The sequence below is a fragment of the Impatiens glandulifera genome, chromosome 1, assembly GCF_907164915.1.
Source record: "Impatiens glandulifera chromosome 1, dImpGla2.1, whole genome shotgun sequence".
In the NCBI taxonomy this organism is placed as follows: Eukaryota; Viridiplantae; Streptophyta; class Magnoliopsida; order Ericales; family Balsaminaceae; genus Impatiens; species Impatiens glandulifera.
The window spans coordinates 100,275,525-100,296,292 of NC_061862.1; the positions used below are offsets into that span (position 1 = coordinate 100,275,525).

The 20,768-nt window shown below is 29.0% G+C and overlaps 1 protein-coding gene across 1 annotated transcript; it reads left to right on the plus strand.

Annotated features, from left to right (window-relative positions):
* Nucleotides 1-15,935: 15,935 nt before the first annotated feature.
* Nucleotides 15,936-18,046, plus strand: LOC124922556 (epoxide hydrolase A-like). Its single transcript, XM_047463280.1, has 3 exons — nucleotides 15,936-16,427; nucleotides 17,428-17,672; nucleotides 17,750-18,046. Exons 1-3 carry the CDS (start codon nucleotides 15,945-15,947, stop codon nucleotides 18,000-18,002), a joined length of 981 nt encoding a protein of 326 aa, XP_047319236.1. The 5' UTR covers nucleotides 15,936-15,944; the 3' UTR covers nucleotides 18,003-18,046.
* The last annotated feature ends 2,722 nt before the right edge of the window (nucleotides 18,047-20,768 follow it).

Consider the following 20,768-nt stretch of genomic DNA (forward strand, 5'->3'; position numbering starts at 1 on the left):
TTGACCATTTTAAGTTTATGGGCGGGTTAACCTAGAATTCGACCCAAATATCTATTTAATCTCACATATATATCCAAATTAACTACAACTTATTTATAAAATAATGAGTTGGATGATTTTGAAGATGTGATTTTTTTCTATAAAAATATTTAAAATTTATTAATATATATTGATAAAATAAAATATATTTTAAATAATTTTATTAATGAATTATGTGATATAATTAATAAAATAGATAAAATGATGTTTAACCCTGTTTTAGTTATAAAAAAAATCAACAAGATTGGTTTGAAATCATTTGAATTAGAAGTTGGATTCAGATTGAAAAAAGAAAATTTTCATACAAATGGGAGTTTCTATTTAAAAGAATATACTATTTTTTTCAAATTTTATAACCAGCTAAAATAGCTTAAACAAAAAAGATGAAATGTAATCCTTTAATATTCATCTGATTTAGTTTTTAGAATGTTGTTTTATTTATTATACTTAATCAATTAATGTTATATTCCCAATTCATTTCAATTATTCTATAAAAGAAAGATCACACTCTTGAAAACTTGTATAAATAAAATGAATATATGTGACCCTTATAATAAGTAAATAAATAAGTTTTATTGAAACTAAAATTAATTGATACATCTATATATAGAAAATTTATAGAATAACAAACACTTCTTCATCATCGACCTCTCCCAATATATAACCAATCAACCTCTCCCAATATATAACCAGGGCTCGAGTGGGTTTAAGCACACCCCGAAAAAAAGAAAAAAATTCTTTTACGGTAGAAATATGAAATTATTCTTAATTTCTTAAAAACATTTAATATAATTCATTGTTTTTTTTTATCTAATTATTAAAAAATGGTAAAACTTTATTTTTATATAATTATTTTTTTCAAAATTTTCTCTTTATTATTTTATGCCCATCCAAAATTTTTTTCAAGCCCACCCCAGTTCAAAATCCTCGGTCCGTCCCTGTATATAACTACAATAATAATAATAATAATAATAATAATAATAATAATAAATAATAAATAATAATAGCCTGTATATAACTATAATAATAAAAATAATAATCATTAATTAATATATATATATATATATATATATAAATATAAATATATATGTAGAGAGCAATGGTAATTTGTTAATAGATTGATTTTGGTTTTAATGTTTTGTAAAATAGTTATTGAAAAGATATTTAAATTGCTTTTTTAAAATATTTATTAATAAGGAAATTTTAAAAATTATTACTATATATATTCCTTAATTGACATAAAATTAAATTAAATTAAATTAATGGAGTTTATTCAGTTTGATTTAATTAGATTAAACTAAAATTATTTAAAAAAGATTGAGTCTATGGAAGTTTTGGTAAAAGATATGGAGAATATTGATTTATAATGACTTATTTTTATATATAAAATATTTTAGTTGATGAATTAAAAATAATGTGTCCCAAAGGTATAAATTATATTTGATTATGGTGAGTGTTAGATAAAATTGACCCATTAAATAAAAGGAAAAAAAGCTCATTTAGACGTATGTACTTGTACAACTAGCTCACTTAGACGTACAACTAGCTCACTTAGACGTATGTACTAATAAATGATCATTTAAACATATGTACTATCAAAAATTGGCTCATTTAGCCTCTTTTAGTAACCATGATTAACTTTTATTTTTAAATTTATATATTTATTAATTAAATATTAATATATTTTCTCTTTCTTTTTCATTAATTAAACTAGATAATTTATTTTATTTTTTAATTTTTTATTATTTTAATATTAATTTCTCTTTTATATTTCATCTTCTTTTTTTATTAGTTTTTATTTCTCATATTTCTTAAATTCTTATTTTTTTTTAAAAAAATTAACAACTTATTTATGAATTTTATGTTTTAATGTAATATTTTTTTTGAAGGGGTTTTTTATTTAATTTAATATAATAAAAATGAAAAAGAGTTTTTTCTTATTTAGTTTAATATAAATAAAAATGAAATTAATATTTTTTTATTTAATTTTTATTCACGACTTATATTAGTAGTAAATGAATTGTTTTGTCTAATATTTAATTATTACTCTTTTGGTGTTTGATGAATGAGTTTTTATTATTATTCAATTCTTAATTCTTAATTAATTTATTTTTGTTTTGAAGAATTTCTATTGTTGAAAGAATTTTCATTGTTATATTCAATTATTGGGATAAATAAATTTAAAATAATTAATAATTAATATAAATATAAAAAAATATATATAAAAAAGAAGAAGAAATATAGAGTTAAAATAATAAATGATGAATGCTCGTATATATAAAATAAAATTAAAATAATCAATCATAAATACTCATATAGAAATAATAAAAAATTATAAAAAAGAAAAAAATAAAGGGTCATTTATTAGTAATAAATGAAAAGGAAAGAGAGAGAAAATATATTAATATTTAATTAATAAATATATAAATTTAAAAATAAAAGTTAACCAAGGTTACTAAAAGAGGCTAAATGAGCCAATTTTTGATAGTAAGTACGTTTAAATGACTTTTTATTAGTACATACATTTAAGTGAGCTAGTTGTACAAGTACATACGTCTAAGTGAGCTTTTTTCCTAAATAAAAAGCTTAACTTAATAAATTTATTGTGCAGGAAACGGTCAGGTATCTCAACCGGTCAAAATATCAAACTGGCTAGAAGAAGCAGATGAACAAAACTGAAGCCATTCGGTTGAACAAAATAACCTGAACGGCAAAATCTCAAACCGGAAGCTGCCCGGTTAAATTGAACAACCGGCTAACCTGATAAGTTGGAATGAAGTACTCAATCCAAATCCAAAGAACAAATCCAACGAGAAGACCACTTAAAGAAAGAAGTCAAAGATATCAAATAGATAACAATTTACAAATTGGTGCAAACAGACACTTTGGGTATATGCAGAAGATGACATCAAAGGATCAGACTATGACATTACTATTTTGGTACAAGTCTGATGATATGCTGCAGGTTGCAGAAGATTGCCTAAAGAAACAGTTACCATTTTGGTACAAGTCAAATGAGCAATCTCCCAGGTGCAGGAACTGCCCAACCGACAGTTGTCATAATCAAGTAAAGACTAAGTTAGTCGGTCTGCTCCATGCCTTGGAAGCCTAAACCGCATTTAATGTTACGCTAAACCTCTGAAGCTATCTGTTGAAGAAATGTGACCGTTGGCACATTTTCACCTATAAAAGGAGAAACTGAAGAAGAAAGAATATACAAGAATTACAGAGAGAACAAGTGCTAAGTCAAGAAAGAACAAGTGATCAAAGTCTTTATCTCTCTAAGATTCAAAGCTTGAGTGTGTTTGAAGAAGTGTATTACAAATTTTGTGAGAATTGTAAGAGTGATTATCGAGCAGTCAAATAAGACTCGATCGTGTATTGTGATTGTGTATTCCTTAGTGAATATCCTTCTCGTGGTTTGAGAAGAATGGGTGACGTAGGAGTTTATCTCCGAACATCCATAAAAACATGTGTCTTGTGTACTTACTTTCTGCCGGTTCTATTATCTAGTCGATTCTTCATACTTTAATTGGTTACACATTCCAACCGACTTATACTATTCCTACCGTATCACTAATTCCCAACCGACAATCCTCAAACCGACATTCTCCAGATCCTATCTCTATTCATCCTGTGTGTGTATTGCTTCAACCTGAAACAAACCACTTCCGCACTTGAACTCGGTTCAAGGGTTTGTGACAGTTTGTGTAGTATTGAAACCGGTGTTAATTCTTAACCGGATTAACATCAACCGTTGAGTGTTGTTAGAAAGTTTTAACCGGCCAGACCCCGGTCCCCCATCCGCGATCTAGATCCTAACAGTGAGATTAAAAAAACGGAAAAAGCTCTTAAGGCTTGTTTCATATTGGTTAGTTTAGTATTTTGTATTTTTTTTTTGTTAAATAAGGATATAACTTATTTGAGTTTTTAATTTGTTAAATTAATATATATATATATCCGCCCAAATTGGTCTTGCCTTAGATTTATTTAGAAAACGACCCTTTGGTGTTTTTTCCTTTTAAATCCTCGTATCCCTGAATTTCTCTCATTGGGATTCGGGAAATGGGTTTTTTGGAATAGTCAAAGTTTAGATTGAGTCTTGTCAAAGGTATATATGTAAAAATATATAGCCTCGGTTTATATGCAAAAAATCTCTTTTAAATAAAACATTAGTTAAGAAAAGGATTTGTACAAAAATGAAGTATTAGCGCTTGAGTTTTAAGATTTAAACATAAATCGGTGGTGTAAAAAGGTAAAAATACCAGAGTATCTATAAAGGGGGTTCGTTTTATGGTTACACTCGAAAAATGACTTTTGCGCTATTTCCTCCGTGCCCGTTAAAAAATAATTTTATTTTTCAAAAATTCTGGCTAGACAAAAGTTTATTTATAACATTTATTACAATTTATGAGTTTGGGGTCCTATTTAAGGGTCGGTACGAGAAACGTAAATAATTGTACAAAATTATTAAACGGACGTACCTACGAGCGCGAAGTAGTATGTATGTTAAGTGAGTACCCGAGAATATAAAAAAAATGACATGTTAGGGTTTAGAAATAAACATCAAATGGGGCTTTATTCGAAATATTTGTTTGGGAGACATCCCAGAAATATTTGAAAATCATTTTTGCACCTCGGGATTATTTGAAAGCGGGTAGAGGGTTCTGAAATTACAAAAATAATTTTGGGTTTTTAAAAGGAGAACCAAATAGTCCCTAGGACTTAAGTCCTAGGATCTGAGTTCGGTTTGAGCCGATCTTGTCTCGTATGGCTCGGTCCAGGTCGAGGAGGACTTGGAGTGCGTGGTCATGGGCCCGGGGATAATTGATCATTGGGTGTGAGAACCGGTCATAGCTTTGGGAAGCTCGATCCTAGGTCTTAGATGACCGGTCTTAGGGGTAAGGATTACTAGTCTTAGGTTAGAAACATCGGTCATAGGGTTTTTAGGGTTACCGATCATAGGTTAGATACATCGGTCATAGGGTTAGAAACGTCGGTCCTAGGTTTTAAAAAACCTAGTCCTAAGTTTTAGAAAACTCGGTTATAGGCTGAAGAATATCAGTTATTGGTCTCGGTCCTATGTAGAAATCTATCGGTCCTCGGTCTCGGTCGGGACTGGAAGAGCTCTGTCCTACTCAAGAACACCGGTCCTATAGGACTGGGGTGATTTTGAATTGGTCAAGAATTACAGGAGCTATAACTTTTGATTCAAATCATTATTCGCAAGCTATAGTTAGATTATATGATCATGAAGAATAAAACCCTAACATAAACCACGATTTCTTGATCTCTACAAAGATCAGTTTTAGAAAATCATTTTTAGGTCAAATTTTAGGATCTTTTAAATTAGGCCTTAACAAGGCCTGCTTTTTGTTTCACTAGTTTTGTAATGATGAATATAGTTGAATACATCCAAAAAAAGAATATCATTCAAAAATTAAAACAGTTTTTGAAGATTGAATCAAAATCTAATAATTTCAAAAACATAATTTGATCAAACATGATCAAAATGATGTTACAGTTACTTGGATTTCATCCTAACATATTAACAAACATGTATATCAACTAATTGAATCAAAAAATTCAGATTAAAACCTAGCCAATTTTTTTTATAAATCCAATTTTCAAACTTGAATTTTTAAAATTCTTAATTCAAGTTGATTTGATCTGATCTCTTTCAACAGAAAGTTCATATATGATTTAAGGAATGATTTTATACAAAGAAATCACATGAACAAGCCCTAGAACAGATCAAACTTGATCAAACTAGAAAATATTAAAATATTAAAATTTTCAATTACAAATTGAAACATAAACGTTATGTATTCATACCAACACTTGGAAAACACTCATTGGAGGTGGTGGAGGCTATTCAGAAGCCTGGATCGAAGCTGTGTTGGCTGGAGAAGGTTTTGACAAAAACCAATTCTTGGCTGAAATCCTCAAGCTTTATTCAGGTAGTTATGATCTTTAATTGTTTGATGTTCTTCGATGGATTGCTTCACAGAACAATGTGGACTATTAATAATGCGGGAAGGACGGTCGGGGAGGAGTAATTCAACTTGATTTTGAAGATCGGCGTTCTTATCCCCAATTCGTGGTAGCCTTATCCCGGGCAGAATAAATTTTCAAGATAAGGGGGAATTGCTTGCGAGGATGAGGGGAGTACGAGGAGAGTACGTGGCCGAAAAATCAAGAGATTTGATCGTCTATGAAGGCAACTAGAGCTTATAGAAGAATCGTGTCAGCGAGGTCGCGTTTCCGGCAAGCGGAACGTCCAATCGAAGAAGACGGGCTAAATGACGTCGTTTTGGGTGTCGAAATGCGGGGTTCCGTTGGATCTCCATTGAAGATCCGCGTTGATGGCTAACGAGTGTTAGCTAGCTCGATAGTTGATCAAGTGTTGGCGAGCGTGCACGTTCCACTATAGTGGATGTGTGGCGTGTTCATGGCTGTTGGATGAGGTATGGGCGCTCATTTGATGGTCCAGGTTCCTGCTGTAGCAATTTAATAATATTTCGGCCACACTGGATCATCCGATTTAATTTTAATTTAAAAGGTTATTAAAAATCAATTTTTATTTTTTTTTTAAATTCATTTCTTCACAAAAAATTCCACGAAAAATATTTTTATCAACAAAATAACAATTGTGTTCATATTTTATTTTTTGGGGGACTTTTGGAGATTTTGGGATATTTTATTTAATTGTTTTAAGTCATAAATTAAACATAATTTATGATTAAATCACAATTAAATATTTTTAACCTTTTTGGCTTAATTTGAGTAAAATAAATACAATATTTTAACCTCAAATTACTTTTGGATTTTTGAATAATTTCCTTATTTAAGGTTTAATTATAACAATAATTAACCTTTAATTAGGATTTAATTATTCCTTTGGGTTATTTTGAATTAAAAAATTCAAAATATTATTTTAAAATCTTAAATTAGGGTATGTCAAAATTTGATGTCTATAATATATTTTTATTTATTTAAAATATATTTTTTTTAAAGTTTAAGTAAGAATATTTTAGTTGATAAAATAAATGATTTGATGGTTATAATGATAATGATGTGACAGAGAGAATTTTAAAAAAACTGGGTAACATCACAATAATTCTAAAAAAAAAATATCTTTTTATCAAACCAAGCTCTTGGGTCTAGTTTTATTGAATTGTTTGTAAAACTTTTGTTTGATAAATTCAATGTAAGTTGTTTGAATTATTATAAATTTTATTTTATTTTAAATTTTATAAATTAAGTAAAAATATTTTAATTAATAAACTAAAAATTAATACTTGATATATGAGATCTGAATAAAAATCTAATAAAAAATTCAGATGAAATGACCTCCAAAAATATATATATATATATATATATATATATATACCATATTTTTAGGATCGGATATAAAAATTAGAACTTACAAAGAAAGTCTGACGAGGGACAACTCATGTGTTTAGGATAAAAGGAAATGCCTATCAACCAATTATAATACTTAACTTCAATTTAAAGTTCCATAATGTCCAACATGCCTAAACAGTGGCTAAATAGGACTAAACAGGGACACAAAATTAAAGTACCATTTTATAAAAGGGATCGACACTTCAAATCCATGCCAGATGTCCATTCAAATTTCTAAGATAAGCTTTACTTTCTTTTTTTTAGGTAGGGTAGTTAGCGATCATGATCAACACCTAATTTGATTAGCCTATTAGGCTTGACATTTAAAGCAAATAATTAAATACGTAGTAAGATTGGAAACGTACCCGGACTTGAAGGATAAACACACTGTCCTCCAAACTTTTATTGATGATAATTCAAAAATATTACAACTGGGTGATGGTGATGGAGAGTACAATAGAGAGAGAGAGTACAATACAGACTTCAGGGGTCGTTTTCGCCTCCCCCTTCCAACCCAACATAAACAACTATTTATAGTAAAACATTTAAATAAAAGTTAAAAACTTGAACAGTGACTCCCGGGATTCCCGGGATAAGCTTTTTCCGCAAATTACGGATCTTGCCTTCTTCTTCTGCAAACAGTACCTCCCGGAATTCCCGGGATAAGTTTTTTCCGCATCTTTCGGATCTTTTTCCCTTTAAATTTTGAACTGGCTGGATGATGATGATCCAACGTCTTTTCTTGAAAATTTTTCAACCAAGGTGTCTTTGATTGCTTTGAAAATGTCTTCAATGGCGACATCACTTTGAGCGTCTTGAAGATAATCGGATGCCATAGTTGAATCTGATTTGTTTGATTTATTATCATCTTCAAATTTAGACATAAAGTCTTTCTTCATTTCTTCAATATATGCAGATATCATCTGACTCTTTGATAAGTTCTCTGACCTCATTCGAAATTTTTTGGAGATATAATCAAACGGGGACGGTGCTTCCGCTACTTGTCGTTTTTCTTCATACATACTTATTTGCTGGTGTAGGAGGTTCATTGTCTCCTTCCCGAATCGCTCCTTTGTTTCCTGATCTATTCTCATCATTTTATCCCAAAATTTATAAAATGATGACCTAAACAGACAGGGAATGCTTGTTTTGGTATAACCAAATTCAGGAATCCATCTCCAGATCCATGGAATGGAAAATTCAGTAAAAAGAAATATGAAGCTATTCATTCAATATATAAATTAGCTTCTTGTTTTTTCAGAAGCTAGGGAGATACATCGCTCTATTTATCAAATAGGACCTTGATTTCTTCTGGTAAAATCTTTGGGCAAAGACCAAAACAGTAAAACCAGTCTATGAACCAGTGAGGAATATCTCCTCTATAGACATTGGTACATACCTTGATGAACCAGGAATGTTTATATTTATTATTCTCATAATATAGTGCCTTAGTAAAGGCATCACAATAATCCCAATAATTAAATTTGATTGTTGTCGTTTTATTAAACGATAATTCTCTTTCTTTCATTGGGGATATTACCCAATCTTCCAACGAAATTGTCTTTTTTATTATTATTTTGCTAAAATTATAAATTTCTTTGTTTGCCCAGAGAAATGTGATATTTCACATGACCCACTTTGAATAAGTATTTGTTCGTAAAATATTCGGGTCTTGTAAGTCCTTGATGGTGTGGATGTATTATCCAAATACCTTTGCATTATTGTCCATGGCTCACTCCTCCATTTGAGGTCCTTTTCTTCTAGGAGAAATATAATTTCTTTATATTCATTTCTTATAAATCCAATATTATTAGATTCTGATTCTTCATCTCCCAGTATTCTGGCGTACGTTGGATTGTCTTTTTGATTGTCCGTACTTTGGGATAGATTCATTGCTATCAGTTTTTGTTTACCATACTGAGATATGATCTCTGGTGCTCTGCCCCGACCTCTTCCTCTGATAGAGGAGGATCTTCTTCCTCTATTAGAGAAAGATTCATAACCCCTTCCGCTCATTCCTGTAAATTTAAAAATTCACGGGTCAAGAAATCAGGAAGATTATTATCTATCCCTTTTTTGTATGTTATTTCAAAATCAAATGGGACTAAATGAGCTTGCCATCTGGCGAACATTTGTTTTGACACATCATGTTTAAAATCTTTCTGGAACATGAATTTAGCTGCATTGCAATCTGTTCGTATAATAAATTTTTTATTATATAAATCATCTTGGAATTTTAAAACACATTTGACTATCGCCAGAATTTCTTTGGCGACTGTCGCATAATTCTTTTGAGAGTTGTTCCATTTCCCTGAATGGAACCTGACAAGATAGACCTGTTTTGTTTCTGGATCTAATTGAGTTAGTATTCCTCCAAATTCTATGTCAGATCCATCAGTCTCAATTACCTTTTCCCAATTCGGGTTACTTATCATTAAACAAGGAAGTACCTTTACTTTATTTTTAATTCTTTTAATAGCCTCTATATGATGGTTTGAACATGGTTTTGGATTCTTCTTCAGTCTTTCATATAAGATTGATGTATCTTCTGTTAGATTTTTATAGTATGGAGCCACATAATTTAGGCTGCCTAAAAATCTTTGTAACTGTGTTTTATCAGTGATCATATTAGGGAATTTTTTCGCAAATTCTATATTTCTATTAATAGGAGTAATATTTCCCTTTTCAATGATATGACCTAAAAACCTTATTCTTGTTTTGAAAAGATCCATTTTTGGTTTAGAAATTACTAGTCCATTTTGAGTTATTATTGTTTTGAACATATTTAAATGCTTAAAATGAGTTTCAATTGTTTTAGAATAAACTAATATGTCATCAATGTAAACAATTATAAATGTGCTATAAGGATTAAAGATATTATTCATAATTTTTTGAAATTCGGATGGAGCATTTTTTAATCCAAAAGGATTACATTCCATTCATAATGTCCTATAGGGACATTGAATGCTGTTTTATACCTGTCAGATTTTTCAATCTGAATTTGCCAATATCTCGATTTTAAGTCAAACTTTGAAAATATTAAACTATCATATAGTCTATCTAACAGATCCTTTTTATTAGGAATTGGGTGCCTAATCCATTTTAATACTTTGTTTAGGGGTTTATAGTTTATTACTAACCTTGGCACGCCTCTTTCGACTTCTGAATGTTTATTTACATAGAAAGCCGTACATGACCAGGGTGATTGTGATGGACTTATTAGCCCCTTCTGCAATAGTGCATCTATCTCCTTTTTGCATAATTCCAGATATTCTGAATTCATTTGGCAAGGTCTTGCCTTTGTAGGAATATTCTTTTCATTAAAAGATTCCTCATATGGTAGTGAAACTATATGTTTCTTTCTATCCCAGAATGCATTAGGATGTTCATTACAAATATCTATTAAAAGTTGGTCTTTTAGCAAAGCTATTTTTTCTTGTAATTTAGGATTTTCTAGTTGTTCATCTATTGTTATTAGACTTATTTCTTGCTTTAGAAAGTATATTTGATCTTGTTTTGCTTTGATATTATCATATATACTATATAACATTTTAGTAAACGGTTCCACAATAAATTCTAGAAAAATATCATGTTTCTGGAAGGTTCCTGTAATACCTTTATTATTAATCATCTTAATAGGGTAGATTGTGTTTAAAAATGGGGTTCCAAGTATAACCTGATTTGATATATCTTTAGCAAGTATAAAACTTTGAGGAATGCATTTATTATCAGTACATATATAGGCTTTTGGAAGCTTATATTGGATTTGGAGTTTATCCCCCCCTACATGCCACAGGGTATGACTTGTTTTATGAAAATACCTAGTAGGGATTAGTCCTTCCTGAATAACATTTAAGTCTGCTCCGCTATCAACAAGAGCAGTAAATGACCTTGTATAATGATTATCTATTAGGAGAGATATTTTTATGTGCCATTTTTGGGATTTGACCATTTCTGTTGTGGATAAAAAATTTTCTAAGAAGATATTTTCTTCAATTTCTGCTTTGTTGCCATTATATTGATTATTTTCGCTAGGTTTATCCTCAAGCTTAGTTATTCTAGACTCATGTATAATATTCTTCTTTTTTAATATCTTAATTTCTTCTTTTAAATTATTAATTTCTTTGTAAAGATTTGTGAGGGTTGTATTCTCTTCTTTGTTTTGAATCTTGTGTATAAGTTGATTCATTACTTCACTCATAGTGTAAGATTTATTATGATTACTATAATTGAACCTCTTTTCTTCTGGCTCTTCATATTTAGAGGATGAATTTCCTTCTTCAGAATTAAACTAATCTATGATCTGCATTCTTAATTCTGGGTCTTTGATGGCTTTTAGTAATTCAAAAGCATGATTTGATGTTAAAACATTAACTTTCATATCTGAAAATTGAGATATGATTCTATATAATTCTGATTTGTCAATATTTTGATCTAGGTTATTTGTTTCTTTTTTAGGACAGCTTAATCCTGATCGGCAAGGCTCACATTCAGAGTCTTCCGAGCTTGATTCAGAAATGTTTTCATTATCTAGGTCATCTATTTCAGAATCACTAGGTATTGAATCTGAATCAGATTCTTCAGATTCTGAGTTTTGTAGAGTTTGGATTATTAATCTTTTCATTTCTTCTGGTATTTCAAGATTATTAATTTTTTTCTTTGCCCAACAATATTTTGATGTGTGTCCAAATTTTCCACAGTTGTAGCATATCTTACCATTTTTGAAATTTTTTGACTTGTTTTTAACCTTTTCTTCCCTCCTTTCATGTTTAATGTCTGAGTATTTTCGGGGTGGTTTTTTATATTTGTGAAATTTATTATATTTCACCATTTTCTCTTTTCTAGATGTAGGGCTATCTATACCAAATTGTTGGCAAAATTGACTTAATTGTTGTCTTTCATTTTGACTCTGTCTTTTAATTTGTTGGCTTAACCTTATTTCATTACATAAGGCTAGTCCTTCCTGTATACAAGTATCTATTAATACACCATATGTATAGTTTTCATATGGTATCATTGAATGACTCTTTTTGAGGTTTCTTCTAACCCTTTTAGCAAATAGGCTAGGGAGGCCGTCAATAAATTTGGATTTCCAATGCACATTATTGCATTCTGGTAGTTCCATTACTCTACTTAGAAAGGTATCTTTATACCATCTAAAATCTGAAAGTGTCTTACACCTTAGATTCTGTAATAATGTTCTAATTGTATCACTATTATCACTAAACCTTCCCGTGAAGTGTTCAATGATGTTAATTGCTAATGTATAAACTGCATGTTCAGTTAGGCTATTGTTTTCTTGTTTCACAGTGTTAAGAATAGAATCTCTATTTTCTTGGGAAAAATAATTATCCCACCAGCCCTTTAATTGTCCGGTGAATCCAGCAACAATCATTGTCGCTATTGTTTTATCACTATTTTTACAAACTGTTGAGTACATTAACATCCTATGTACTGTATTATAAATTTGTTTGTTTGAATATCCATTAATATTCCATTCATAAATTTTGTTTCCTGAATAACTAATATCAATTGTATCTGTGTATTCTTCATGTAAAACATCCATTGGTGTTGGTCTGTTGTAGTAAAATTTACTTTGTATAGGCTTATCAGCCCATTTATCTATCTTATTAATCTGATCTCTGTTTTCCTTGTCTAAGGTCTTAATACTTAACCTGCTAAAATTTTCTTCAAGAATTTTCTCAAATTCTTGCATTGGCCTTAGTTTGAAATCAGATATGATTGGAGGTGGTTGGAAAGTTGGTAAAGCTTCCTTTTCTTTTGGAGTTATTTTTAACGTACCTGGTTTGATTTCATTTATCAATTTTATTAATTTTTCAATTTTATTTTCCATGGATTGTAACTGTTCTCCTAGAATATTTAGGAACAGACTTGTGTAGTTTTGTTGTTCAAACATATTATTGATATGCTTGCATGTTATTGGGAGAGTGTCATTTTCAATTAAATTTTTGTATGGCGCGAAATTTATTATTTTTTCTCCCTTTTCAATATGGAAAGGTTGTTGAGGTGGATATGTCCCTAGATAGGTTTTCCCTGATTCTAATTTGAAAGTTCTTTCAATTACCGAAATATAATTTTTTACATAGGTGCTTATGAACCAGGAGGTAAAAGGAATTAAAGCATTTTTAGCAGTACAGAACTCATAAAAATCTTTTTCGAATTGTTTTATTTCTGAAATGTGAAAACTTTCAAAAAACCATTTTCTGAATTGGGTATAACCCGGATTTTTGAATTCATTTGAAATTATTTTTCTGGCTGGAGAACCAGTATTGAAATCTATTTTGGGTGTACTAATCATTTAAATAGAAAAGTTCATTTCCGACATTGTCGGTTCTGGTTCGTTTAGGGTTTGGGTATTATTTTTCCTAACAATGTTTTGTCTGTTGATATATAATCTTTCTGTAATTGGAGTTGAATCTTCTGAATACGTTGTTTCCCTTATTTGAGAGGTGGATGCCCTAGAAGGATATTCAACCTTGTAATCTAATGGCGAGATATATGATTTGATAGAGCTATGTCTTTGTATTGGACATAACTTTAGGTTTATGTCAAATCTTACTTCGACACTTCCTTCCTCACTTTGACAAATATCTAATATATTATTATGATTCTGGACCTGTGGTTTTACAGGTACAGCTTGTTCTATTTTCCAGTTATCTGGGAATGATATTTCTTCCCATTTAATTGGTCTCCTACTAGTTATGTTTGATTTATCACAATTTGTTTGTATCAAAATTGTTTCATTATTGGGTTTGTCCATTATTCTACATAGTGGATTTAAGATGAATAATGGTTTATAGTATATTCTATAACAAACACACATTACTTCCGATCCGGGAGTATAATTATATCCATGTGTTTTAACATTTATTGTTAGGGAGTCAGTTATATTTGCATCAGATAAAGATAATTGTAAGTTTGGAAAAACATTAAAGTAAATTGGTCCTTGAGCTAAACTGGATTGTATTATTCCCATTAGGGATTGTTTTCAATTTAGGTTTCTTCCATCTCTTAGGGCTTCCATAAAGCTCTCTGGTAAACCTTCTAAAGTTAAAGGTATAAATGCCACCTGCACTAGTCCTATATGTAGAAATTTATAGGATCGTTTATAATATGATATATCCATATCTGATAGTAATTTTATTATCATATCACTATTATCTAGTGAAACTGACTCTTCAGTAGTTTTTACTACTTGTTTTAAACCCATTTTTTCAAATGTTCCTAGTTGATATATCAATCTAGGTTCAACTTTTGGAATTGTCCACTTATTTAGGAGGTCTAAATCCTTAGGAATATCATATTCCTCTTTCTTTATATTCTTTATGATTTTATTTCTTGAGATGATGTTCATTAGATTCATGATTAGTGTGGTGTGTTGATCATTTTGCATAACTACCCCCCTGGCTCTGATTACTTGGTTTGATTTCTTTATATATAAATAATGCTTAATTTGAATTTATTAGGTAGAGAGATGTGGTTAAGTTGGATATATTTGAGAGTAAATAGGTATTTGGGACGGATCGTGGGTTGACCCGTCCATAAATTTGCAACGCTTAAAAATAAAATTAAAAATGATATGTGTATGTATCGAATTTGCAACCAAGTACAACCATTTAACTAAGATTTTATATTTTAAATTCTACACAAAATTTGCTAACGCGCGACATTCATCACAATATAATATATATATATATATAATGCTTAATTTGAATTTGTCAGGTCTAGAGTTGTAGTTAATTTGTATATATATATATATATGAGAGTAAAAGGATACTTGAGTCGGATTGTAAGTTGACCCGCCCATAAACTTAAAAAATTTAAAAATAAAATTAAAAATGCAATATGTGTTGAATGTTGGGGATATTGTAATGCACACGGAAAACATATAAAACAAAATAAATTTAACAACAAAAAATTGCAATAATTTTAAAAATGTACTCAATGTGTCATGTACTTGAAAAATAAAATTAGGTTAAAAAATTTAATTAATTTTATTACATAATGCTATATATATTATTATTAACGAAAATATATTTTTGATATGAGTATGAGATGTTTATATATAATATATATATATATATAGTTATTATATAAAATGTAACTTACAAAATATATATAAATACACAAAATTATAAAATTATTTCAACAATCGTAAGTGGTCTAGCGGTTTAAGTGTTATATTTCATACTTAAGAACTGGGAATTTCAGCTTGAGTAAATCGTTTGTCAACGGGGTGATTTAATGCTTAAGATCAAGCCGAAATGTGTAATCTAATGTTTAATAATGCATCCTTGGAGACCGCAAAAATCTTCCATGAAGGGTGAGTAATCATATTTTAAATAGAAAAATATATTAATGATTTAAAAAATCATAAAAAACCAAAATAACACAACTGTCAAACAAGTTATTAAAGGTGAAATTGATTTTTTTTTAGTAATCATATTTAGCTGGGCAATTTGAGAGAGAGAGAGAGAATGGAGGAGATTGAACACAGAAACTTGAAGATAAATGGAATAAACATGCACATAGCAGAAAAGGGAAAAGGTCCGACGATCCTATTCCTCCACGGCTTCCCTGATCTATGGTACTCATGGCGCCATCAGATCCTCTACTTCGCCGACAATGGTTACCGCGCCGTCGCCCCAGACCTACGCGGCTTTGGTCAAACAACCGGAGCCCCAACTCAGGACCCATCCCAATTCAGCGTCATGCATCTGGTCGGCGACATCGTTTCGCTCCTCGACGCCATCGCGCCGGACGAGGAAAAGGTGTTCGTCGTGGGCCATGACTGGGGAGCATCCATCGGGTGGTACTTGTGTCTGTTCAGACCCGATAGAGTCAAGGCCTTCGTATCCCTCAGTGTCCATTATCTCAAACGGAACCCGGATCCTGCTATGAACTTCACGGATCTTTTCCGGGCCATCTACGGCGATCACCACTACATTTGGAGATTTCAGGTGTACTTCTCTTTCTCTCCTTTCTTAATTTCATTTTTTTTATTTTTATTTTTAAATACGGTTTGTTTGTTATCTGTCACTTCGCCGCCGGCCAGATTGGAGTAAATTGGTTGAGTATAATTATTATTTATCATATATATATATATACTTTAAAAATATGTTTTTAGTTGAAATATATATATATATATATTCTTTATTACTCTTTTTAAACTATTATTATTTTATTTCATATTATGAATAATTAAAAAAAAAGTTTTTTTAAAAAAGTAAATAAATATAAAAATAAATTAAAAAATAAAATAAAAATTATTTCAATTTTACTCTGCAGAATGAAAGTGGGGGCCCACGTATGGAAGTGGGGGGAGATAATAAGAGATGACCCTGACTGCATATTTAAATGTGAAATTGGTATGGGCTTATAATAACCATTTTCAAACACACATTTATTAAATAAACAAATAAAAGGATAATAATTTAAATAATAGGATAAATTGATCCTTTTCCACTCTATTATTATCTTATACTATTATTTAGTAATAGAATAAAAAAAATGAGAGAGTAGTCTTATATTAATTTTAAATAAAATTAAATATTTTAAATTATAAATTAATAATTTTATTATTTTAATACACATGTATCTTTTTCAAAAACATTAACAAATAATAAATAAATCCAAAAATAATAAAAATTATTTAAACCTACCAAATAAATAATATAATAATTAATTTATGTATAAATTCAAATAAGAATGTATATAGACAATAAACAGAGCAAAATTATTTAATAAACACTACAATTCAACGGGTTTGATTGGAAACGATTTGGACCACAATAGACTGTTTGAGTCAAAAATACATGGACCAAATTAGACTGCTTGAGCAAAAACTATATTTTTACATTAGCTAAAACTACTACCACTTATTATAGATCTGTAAAATGAAAACGTATATGCTTTTGAAAATAAATTGGCTAAAAATTGTATTTATTACATGTTGTGAAGGAACCTGGTGACATTGAAGCTGAGTTTGCAAAGGTTGGTTTTAAACAAGTGCTGAAGAAGTTCCTAACATTTCGCGATCCAGCCCCGTTTTTCTTCCCTAAAACCACCGATAATTTCATTGACTCGTACCACACCCCGATTGCCTTACCCCACTGGTTGTCCGAGGAAGATCTCGACTATTATGTTTCCAATTACGAGAAAACTGGATTCACTGGAGGCATAAACTACTATCGTGCTTTCAAGTTGTAAGTAACCATGCATGCATGCATGCATTTTTTTACTTGTTAAGTATCACATCCTTATTATTAAGTAATTGTCTCAGAGATTGGGAACTGTTGGCGCCATGGGAATGTGCTAAAGTGAATGTGCCGGTGAAATTCGTGGTTGGGGACCTTGATCTGGTCTATCACATACCACTAGTGAAGGAGTATGTACACGGTGATGGGTTCAAGAAAGACGTGCCATTGTTGGACGATGAGATTGTGGTGATGGAGGATGTTGCCCATTTTATAAACCAAGAGAAACCTCAAGATGTCAATTACCACATCCACAACTTCATTAAAAGTTATAATTGACTCGACGACAAATCATTTCTTTCTGCAATGTCTCCTCCTCGTTTATGCACGTTACAGTACTTCGTCTCGTGTTTCGGGAGTCTATTATTATTATTGTAATAAAGACAAGATTATTGTCACTTGATTTTATTTAATCATGTTATTACGTACAATGACTAGTTGACGAAGCTTGGCTTGAAGTGGCGTGCCTTTATAAGGCTTGTCTACTCCTCATGTATGCACCTTAGACTTCGTATTGTGTTTGGGGAAGTTATTTACATAGTCTATTATTATTATTATTATTATTGTAATAAAAACACTAGTTGAAGATGATGTTTTCAATTGTAATTTTATAAGGATGCTTTGTGGACAAGATTATCTTCATTTGTTTTTATTAAATCATGTTATTACAATTGAATGACTAGACGAAGCTTTGATAATGGTTTGTAGTCTACACTCTACTCATCTCAAAATAAAAAGGGTACCAATAGGTTTGGTATTCAGATTTGATTATTACACTTATTATTTTTTTAATTCTTTTAAATTTGATATTTTTTTGTGGTAATAACTTGCTACTTATTTTGATTTATTTTTAATGCGGATACATATGTTATTCGTTCCGACAATTTTGTTCGACTATGTTCTATTGGGATCCATTATGAGGTCTAGAATTTCTATTAAAATCATTTTTTTGGGTGGAAATCATTTTAACTTAGATTGATAAATGAATACTTAAGATTTAAATTCTAAAGGTACAATATTTGAAGTCTTTTTGACGAGAACTATTATTGAAGGTGGTGTTATGAGATGTGGATTGAGATTGAGACAACTAGACTTACGGATATCAGATTCATCTCTATTATTTTTTTTTTTAAATAATTTAGTTAGAGAGAAACATCATTTCTTTCCATCCTCAGTTATAAATCATTCCTAATAATATCGTATTGACATTTTTATAATTTTTTTCTTCTATAATTTTTTTATATATATCATATTGACATTTTTATAATTGTCTTCTTCTATAATTTTTCAGATGGTAATACAAAATCAAAAAGTTGAAAGTCAACTAAATAATGTTTAATTTAATATGATTGAGAAGAACGTTAATAATTTTTTTGAAAAGGAGAAAAATATTAATATTTAAAAAAAATCATTTAAGTTCTAAATTTTAATCAAAGCCTTTTTTTTAAACATACTATAGGCTCGTTTTAATTTATGAGATTTAAAAATGATTTAAATTATTTTTATGTGGTCTGTTTTTATTAACTAGTATATATAGATATGATTTTAAAATAAATAAATAAGTCAAATTTTGTCGGTAAAGATATATAAAAATTATGTATAAATGATTAAGCGAACTGGTAGTCTGCAAAACTAACACTCTTCTACCTTTTAAATAACAACACTTGAGAAATGATTCAAATATTTTTTATTTTAAAATTTCAAATAAAAATCTAAAATAAAAACGTGAAGTACTTATTATTTCTTCCATTTATTATTAAAAATATAATATTCTTAGGATTGATTAAGTTTGAATTATTTTAAAATAACTCAAATTATTAAAATATAATTATTTCACTCTCTTTTTAATCAATCGTATCACTTAATTCATTAATTAAAATACTAAAATAGTCTTTATTTTAAAATTTTATTTTATTTATATAAATTAATATATTTTAAGTCTTTTAAAAAAATAAAATAAAAAAATAATTATTAATTAACTCTTCAAAATCATTAATTATTATTATTTTTTTCTCCTATAATAGTAATAACCCAAACAAACTCTTATATATATTAATTAGTTCACGAATCTTTCTCATAATTTCTCTATCTAATGAAGAAAAATGGAGACTAATCATATGATATGATGAAAGATCACTTCATTCTTTAAGCTGGTTAATTTGATCTTTCAATTTTTCAATTTTTTTAACCACATCGAGGCAACTGTGAACTTACCATGCCGTTTCTATTTCAGAAATTTATTTGTACTACTAGTATTATTCCGTTCCATTTAATTTTTTATATATATTAAAAATATATGTTGTGTATTTATTTAATTTTATTAGTATTTGAAAAATAAATAAAATGGAACTCAAATTCCATTCATGATCAATTATGAGTCAAAAATATACATAGACTTAGATCTTGAGCTCTAGTAGTAATTTAAACATTAGATCTAGGAAGAACCAAAAGATTTGGTTCAAGGTTTAAAGGTAGTCACATTTTCAAATATTAGACTTAGATATAGTTTGATGGAAAAAAAAATTTCAATCATATCATTAAAATTATATTCAACAAATCAGTCATTTCATAATTAATTAAAATATTTTTATTAAATATAAATTTTAAATACAAAATAACATTTTAATAATAAACCAATTAAAAATTCAAATAACTTAAATTTATTAAAAAAATATTTTTAGACAAAAATAAAAAAAAAATATCAAACAAATTCTTAAAATTATTTCTAAATCATGCCTGCATGTACAATTATACGTCTAGTTTCCCATTAAAATGATTATTAATTAATGCTTTATAGAATAAGTTCTTAGGTTTTAATTTGGTATTGGAATAACTAAAATAATTAAAATATTTTTTACTTTATCCTTATATCAAAAACTTTTGGATCTCTTCAACTGATTTTTAATTTATAAATTTTATTTTTAATTTATTAATTTTTGTTATATATATATATATATATATTAATTTTATATTTATTTATTTAAAAACATTAATATTTTATTAAAAAAATGATAAACTCAACGAAAAAATCAGCTAAATAAGTCC